Source organism: Gossypium raimondii, chromosome 6, assembly GCF_025698545.1.
Source record: "Gossypium raimondii isolate GPD5lz chromosome 6, ASM2569854v1, whole genome shotgun sequence".
NCBI classification, from domain to species: Eukaryota; Viridiplantae; Streptophyta; class Magnoliopsida; order Malvales; family Malvaceae; genus Gossypium; species Gossypium raimondii.
The window spans coordinates 6,131,062-6,139,215 of NC_068570.1; the positions used below are offsets into that span (position 1 = coordinate 6,131,062).

An 8,154-nucleotide genomic window follows, 5' to 3' on the forward strand; every position below is an offset into this window, starting at 1 on the left:
AACCAAAATAGTTAACATTCTTTAATTATTACTGCTAAAAACATTTTTCTAACACAAGTATAATGGATATTTAAAAAAATTGATATTAGCATTTTAATAAAAGATAATTAAGGGTGTAAATTATTTTAACTAATTAATGATATTATAAAATAATGAAATCAAATCATGTCAAATTGAAGTATAGATATCAAACCTTCAATTTAAACATAATAGAAGGATTGTAACCATAATTTAACCTAAAATAATTTATGCTTAACACGATGATTTATCATTTGATTTAATAAAAAATTGACTTTTATTTAAAATATTGTTTTTAATTAAATTTAAACATAGTAGAACTGAGATTCTACAACCATAAATTTGCAACCATGATTCTGCTGATTTTACAGTCTCGGTTTTTCAACCTTGATTCTACAATCTTGATTTTGTAGCCATGGTTCCATAGTGGTGATTCTGCAGCCCAAATTCTGTAAGCCTAGTTATGTAGTCCTCATTCAAGTTCAAGTTTAAACCCCCATTCTTGTCTTTTCAGTTACATATCTGCCATTTTTGTTTTTGAGTTTTACTTATCAAATGTTATTTTAGGGTTTTACTTCTCTTATGTTGTTTGCGGTTTCATTTTTGTTCTTTGGTGCAACTCCCATGTTGTTTACGAGTTTCATTTCTATGGAGTTTCGGCTCTCTTTCATGTTGTTTTTTAATACAACTCCTATATTATTGTGGGTTTCATTTATTTAGAGCTCCAATTCTCTTTTTTGTTGTTTCTGGATGCAACTCAGCGACCTATGTAGCTCTACGCTATAATTCTCACATTGTAGCCTTTGTGGCTTCCTGTAGATGCATTATGTAGCTTCTTATAGCTTCTTGCGGCTATGGTTTTAATTTGCCATGATTATTTTTGGGTGTGCATATGGTATGTTAGTTTTTTGTTTTTTTGTTTTTTTTCAAATCTCACCCTGTAACCTATGCTTCTTACAGCTTGTTGCAGCTTCGTCGACTGAACTGTGGCTTTTCACCATTTCATTTTTAGGTGCATATATGTTAGTTGTTTTCAGCTTCCTGGGCCTAAGCTTCTTGTCCTTTCAACTTCTTGTAAGCTCCTTTCAACTCCGGTTCAACCTTTGCTTTTCTTTGTTTTTGGCTCCACATATGTTATGAAGGTTTTTTAGCAACCTCTTTAATGCACGCACAAAGGTCTTACCAAAGTCAAGATAAACTTTCTTTTTTAAGAAGATCGGTTACAAAGACAAGGTCCAAGCAAATTCAAGCCAAGTAAATTTATATATGTATTATCATGTGTCCATGGGTTTACAAAGCTGCCAAGAAGAATTGAAGCTTGCTTGGAGGACTTCACTACTAGTGGAAGATCCAAAATCTTGAAGAAAGTCGTTTTAGGAGTTTATAAAAGAATCCCTACCTTAGAATTTTGGCCAGTTTACGTCAATTATTTAAGAAAAATTAGCAACAACTTATCTTGAAAGACATCTTTTGTACAATTCGACTAGCCACAACTAGTAAAAGGCATAGCACAAGTCAAATTCTTCCTCTCCAAGAGTAAGTTTTTGACTTGGCCAGGCCTTTGTGCATGCATCACTCCTATAGCTTTGCCTTTATTATCTCACAATCTTGTTCTACCGAGCAGTTTAAACTTTTGCTCCTAAGCGCTCCAAAACACACACGTAACTGTAGAGTTTGGTAAAGCAGAACTCTCGCAGGGGTTACTATTACACCCAACAAATAATGCTCTCGTACACAAAGTTTGGTTGAGCAAAAAATCCTCTAGAGAATACAATATTGTCAAACAAATTGGCTTCCACAAAAATACTCTTAGACAGAGTTTAGTATAACAAAAGTCATTAATGGGATACGATAACACTAAACAATTTAGTTACCACAAATATTTTGATACGATTAATTGATTGAGCACAAATCATTCACGAGATCCAACTACTTCTCTATCGCTCTTCTTATCATCAATTCTCTTATTTAGTGATATATTTTTTTCTCATCTTAATCTTCCATATGTCATTTTATAACCCGTCTTAGACTAAAATGGGGACTATTTGCTAAATCAATGAGGCCACATGAAAAAAGTTGGATTCATCTCTTTACATTTTGCACAACCATTAATAAAGTGTGAGCTATTAACATCTTTAACAATTATGAGACATCATATCAACCAATCATTAATTGGTTAATAAAGTTGGTCAGCACACAAAAAAAAAAAGAAAAATCATTTATAAATATCGAGTTTTATTCTCACCTCTCATTTTTCCTTTCTTATTATATTCAATCTTACTTCACTTTACTAAAACACATACTTAAATATCATAAAGTGTTTCAGAACACAAGTTCTGACACTTCTTAGTTTATTTTTGTCTTGTAGGTTTTCTATTTACGTTTCTTCTTCTTCTTCCTCCTCCTCCTCCTACTAATATATAGATTAGCCCTTGAACATGGTAACATTTCTCAAATTAGCTCCTAGACATTTTTTGGGATCAAATTGGTCTTTGAGATTAGCATTACTTACACAAATTGGTCCCTACCATTAACAATGTGGTAATGTGGCTAAACATGGACATGACACGTGGGCAAACAAGGGAATGACATGTATCCTAGCTTCAATTATTCTAAAAAAATTTTACCGGCTAAACATGGACATGACACATGGGCAAACAAGGGAATGACATGTATCTTAGCTTCAATTATTCTAAAAATTTTAAAAGTTGAAAAATTCAAAACATTTATATAAATTTAAAAAATAATTTTTAAAAATTTATAAAAAATTTAAAATAAGAAACTTATAAAAATTGAAAAATATAGACAATTCAAAAATAAAAATATATAATTAAAATTTTAGAAAATTACAAAAGACTCAACAAAATTTAAAAGTAGTTTAAATTTAGAAAATTGAAAATGGAAAATTTTATAAAATTTAAAAATTGATCAATATTGATTGGGTATTGATCGCGGTGACCGGTTGTTGATCCATTATTATTTATTTTTGAATTTCTAAATATTTTTTGATTTTTTATATTTTGTAATTTTCTAAATTTTAATTATAATTTTTTAATTTTTTTTAAATAATTAAAGAAGAAAACACATGCGTTCCCTTTTGTTCGCGTGTCATGTTTATGTTTGGGGACGTCACCCCATTGTTAAAAAACAAAGATAAGGATGAATTTGTGTAATGGATACCAATCTCAGAGATCTATTTGATAAAAAAAAGAGTCAATGGGCCAACTTGATAAAAGTTATTAAGTTCAGGACTAATAATGATAATAACTGTTTTACGTGGCAACATACTATTGGTGTCTTGGATTTAGCCGATTTGGTGTTGAGTTGTAGAAGAACATTACCCATTTAAAAGTGAAGAAAATCTGAAAAATGAAATCCAAGCGGATGAGTTTAGCTAAGTATAATAAGCTAAGAAAGAAAGTAGCAGAGTAGAGAGAGTAAAAATGGTGGTTCTCTCTCCCTCTCTTCTTTCGCTCCCAACCCTCCCTTTCTTCAGGTTTTCTCTTTTTCTTTCTATCTCTACCTTTTCTTTTTGGCTTTGTTTCTTCTCAACTTGTTTCTTTTTTTTTTTTCTGGGCTTTTCTCTCAGGCATGAACCGGTTAGTAATGGCAGTGGAATGCTAAGTCATAATTATAGTAATTACAGTACAAAATTTCATCAGAAAACTACACTATGTTGCAGTGTTGCTTCAAAACCCACTTCCCCAAACGTGTTATGGAGAAGGGATTTGCTGCTCTTGGCTCTTTCTTCTTCGCTCTCCACACATTTTCCATCTTCAGGTACATGTTTATACCTTCGTTGCCTCTTTCACTAGTTCACCTTGTTCATGATGAAATGACGGTATGAAGAACGAATGGCTTAGCTTAGTTGGTTTTTAGTGAAGAAAAGGGACCAGTTATTTAAAAGCTATTAGGCTGTCTTATATGCCCATCTATCATCAGTGATGGAAAATTTACATGATGTGCTATACTTATTTTATGTTGCTTTCGTTTTGATTTTGTTAACCATGAAGACTATTATATATCCCAAAAGAATCATTATAGTGCTGAATTCACAAAATATTAGGTGTGGCATCCCTGTTATGGCTTGAGCTTGTGTAAAGAATTGTGATATTTAAACTTACCCATGGTTGAGTGTAAGCAGTTTCTAGTTGCACCAAGATCAAATTGTATGTCTTAGATTTTTGGTAGAGCCTTCTTCTCTGACCGAAGAAAGAACCCTTTATTTCTAGAAATTTAAGTGGATCCTTCTATGTAATGTTTATCTAGAGGATCATAAAGGGATCTTATTTTTCTTTTGTTATTGCTCCTACTATTAGGCTTCAACAATCTCCCACTGAATCTTCACCTTCTTCTGATTTTGTAACACTTCTGTTGGAAGGAAACATTTGAATGCATGCTATCTAGTTTTTCAATAATTTCTATATCCATACTCTCTTCCTTTTTCTTCCAAGTATTATGTTAAGCTTATTGCAGGATGTCTTGCTGCGGAAGATGTAAGAATGACTTCATTAGTTGATGAAATAAATGCTTATACCTATTCATACCCAGTGGAATTGCCATCCAAGAAGTTCCTTTTTAAATGGTAGGTTTTCAGCATCAAAATTATACGTGACATGACCTGCTGCCTTTTTTCATTATTATCATATATAAATTTAGAAATCTGTAAAGAAAACATGTTGTTCACTCTGTCTCATCGTTCTCAGTCCTATTGAAAAATTACCTCGTTTACTTCTATGGAGCAATTGACCCTAATATATGCGGAGAATTGACTCTTGTTACAGTTTATGCAGTATGATTGGCACACACAGTAACACATATCTTTGGAGGATTCAAATTACGTATTTTGTTTAAAGGCATCTTATAGTTCTTTCGCTATGAGATTCTGATACACCTGTAATATCACTTTCAATTTCACTCAAGGAAGAGTAAACCAATTCACCTCAAAGTGTAGGAACATGACTCTTTTTGCATTTTTTCTGAAGGGTGGAATCTAGAAAGCCAGAACGCTATTCATCTGCAGCACCATTGTCTCGTAAGTCTTACTCAATCTCACAACTTGGAAAAGAAAAGTTCTGTGTGCTATAGCATTTTAATCAGTACTACTCAGAATTCCAAGTTTTGTTGCAATATTTCTAAAACACAATTAGATATTGGACACAAAATATATGATATACTAACAAGATTTTACATATAATGCAGCTGATGCACGCCTACGCATTGTGTCTGAACGTGTGGACATTGTTGATAATCTCATCATATCTGTTTCGGTAATTTTATAGAATTGCATCTTTCTGAATGTATTCCTATTTGTTAACTGTCCAATGTTTTATGAATTTTATTTCATCCTTTGATTCAGATAGGTCCACCGAATGTTCAGTTTTTGAAGTCAAAGGATAAGAAGACATGGGCAGCAAAAGATGTTGCTGATTCTGTATTGTCTGACAAGTCTGCACTGGTAATACACGACTTCTTTTTGTTCATGTGTATGATAGATAACTTACATTTCTAACTTTGGTTCATCTGAAAATTTGTCCCAAATGCTCAATTAAGACTGAAATCTTCCTGAAACTGAAAATTGCAGTAGAAACTATAAGCCACCTAAAAAGTTGTGTAGATGTTAATAAAATGTTAAAATATACTCCAAGTCTCTGTACTCTTCACACATTTGGAATTTAATCCCTCTACTTTTATTTTCAAGAATTTAGGCCCTCTACTTTTCATACTTCATAGTTCAGGTCCAATCGTCCACTCCAGCTGAAATTTTCTGTTACATTTGCTGGTGTGAGATTTTGAAATAATAATAATAATAATAATAATAATAATAATAAATTCACTAGGTAGCCATGTAACAGAAAAAATGAAGTTGTAATATACCGGAATTTAACAAAAAATTTAATGGCATTAACAATTGAACTTGCACTTTTAAATTCAGAAAGTAGAGGGGCTAAATTCCTAGAAATAAAATTAGGGGGACTAAATTCTAAATGTATGAAAGGTGCAGGGATTTTGAGCATATTTTAATCTAAATAAAATGCTTGTCTTTGAACATTTTTTGACGCTAAACTACAGTTTAAATTGTGTTGCTCTCATGGAGTCTGAACCATGTAAATTAGTTTTCTACTTTTCTTCTCATATATTTTTTTAATTTATAAAATATCTCTACTGTTTGACCATTTAAATGAATGAACAAATAAATAAATACTGCTCCCTAGAAAGGATATTGGATTTAATTGCCAAAAACTTACATCAAGTTGTTTATCATTTGACATTCTACATCTTTTGGTAGCGTGTCACCTCGAGTCAGCGGATGAGTGAGAGTTCAGTTCTTGATGCGCATGCTAGTGAAGTAAGCTTTGAAGACCTTGCTTTAATTTGTATCACCATTTCTCTCGGTTATTTTAATATAATTGATATACATCTAAAAGCTTTGGAGTCAAAGTGGCTTGTATAATTCTTTTTCCTCTTTCCCAGATTGATGGCGAGCTATATTGGTACTATGAGTACCTTGTTCGCAAATCACCAACAAAATCAGTAAGTGTTCCCTTTTTGACAGTTATCATCAGTGCAAAGATCTGTCAACCTTCCATTTTGTGGAGTGTTGATGCGTTTAATGGATATTTGCAGGCTCAAGAAGCAAACCTGTACCGACATTATGTTGCTTCAACAGCTGAACGAGAAGGTAGGATCATAAAATTTCTACCTTTGTTCCTCATTTCCCAAAGGTGTAGTTGTATTATGAAGCTATTAAAATCTTTGCAACCCAGCTTGTCATCTAATTTCTCGCCAAGTACTGAAAACAAATTTGAAACTTCCTTGGTAGAGTCCTGAAGATCTAAGATTTTAGGAACCAGTTAACAAAATATTTTATGCGCATAACTTATCTGCTTTTAGGAACCAGTTACCAAAATATTTTATGCGCATAACTTATCTGCCAATATTTCCAACATGGTAAAGAGGGGGCAAAAAAGGAAATCGCTTGCATGACAGCTTGGAACTCATCAAAATAGTTACTAACAATTTTACACAAGTTTTTAAAATTATAATTAAATAACTATTTTGTCCTAATAAATAAGAATGTGTGGGAATGGTGATGTTTGTAATTTCAAAAGTGAATTACTGACAGTCATCTAAGTCAAATCTGGAAAAAATATATATAGAAAGATGCCTCATTCATTTAAGCACAGATATCCTTTGCTACTACAGTTTTGTAGTTAATGCTTGAGACTTGACATAGTCTCTTCCGGATACTTTATGACATATTCGGCTTATGTTTCTGTTTGTGGGACTTCTGCATATCATCTTCTTCTGTTATCATTCAACCATGCAAATGTCTATTGCAGGCTATCTGTACTCTCTAAGTGCTTCAACTCTTAGCAAGGAGTGGACTAAGGTCTCTCTCTCTCTCTCTCTCACACACACACACACACACACATACAAAAATGAACATTAGTAGACTATTTCTAATAGGACAGAAGAATGGAAGAATAAAAGTATCAGATGGTCATTTTGTATGTAACTGTGGTCAAGGTAGTTTTTATCCAATTCAAGGAAAAGGGATGATTATATGTGTGTGTGTGTATATATATATATTCAGAATAATGCGTGAATTACTTACTAAGTGAAACTTGCATAATACAGATGGGTCCCTTATTGGAACAGACTGTTGCATCCTTTCGCCTTCTCCCTCCCACAGATAATTACGTTCCTCCATACAAGGATCCATGGAGATTTTGGTGACAGCCCTCCTTTTCTTTTTCCTTTTGTTTCGATTGATTTTTTTTTCTTGTCTTGGGTCCACGATGTTGATAACAAGCGTAAATTTTAAAGGGTTTCAACACTCTGTTATCATGACTTTTTTCCCCCTTACTGCCAACCACATTGAAAAATTGAATTGAATGAAGCAACGTTAATCAAGAATTTCGTATGTTTCCAATGTGGACTAGAAAAAGAAAAGTTAGGAAGCGAGTATATTTACATGTAGAATGTATTTTCTGTATAATTCCTTAGATTGCTTATATAATAGTAAAGAATTGCACTAATCTGCCTTCTCTTTTATACCCCCTTATTTACTCACTCGTTCATTTGGATTCTTTTGAATCAAATGGAAAACTTTAACAAGCTCAAATCTTTGCT

General features: G+C 32.6%; 1 protein-coding gene across 2 annotated transcripts; it reads left to right on the forward strand.

The window, feature by feature from the left end:
* Positions 1–3,386: 3,386 nt before the first annotated feature.
* Positions 3,387–8,060, forward strand: LOC105772685 (psbP domain-containing protein 5, chloroplastic). Of its 2 annotated transcripts, none has more exons than XM_012594092.2 (11): positions 3,387–3,514; positions 3,608–3,798; positions 4,495–4,603; positions 5,004–5,053; positions 5,221–5,288; positions 5,378–5,476; positions 6,308–6,367; positions 6,493–6,552; positions 6,646–6,700; positions 7,362–7,411; positions 7,660–8,060. In XM_012594092.2, exons 1-11 carry the CDS (start codon positions 3,462–3,464, stop codon positions 7,756–7,758), a joined length of 894 nt encoding a protein of 297 aa, XP_012449546.1. In that variant the 5' UTR covers positions 3,387–3,461; the 3' UTR covers positions 7,759–8,060. The 2 variants fall into 2 exon arrangements, with proteins under 2 accessions (XP_012449546.1, XP_012449547.1); XM_012594093.2 differs by having other exon boundaries at positions 3,389–3,514; positions 3,701–3,798.
* Positions 8,061–8,154: the final 94 nt, after the last annotated feature.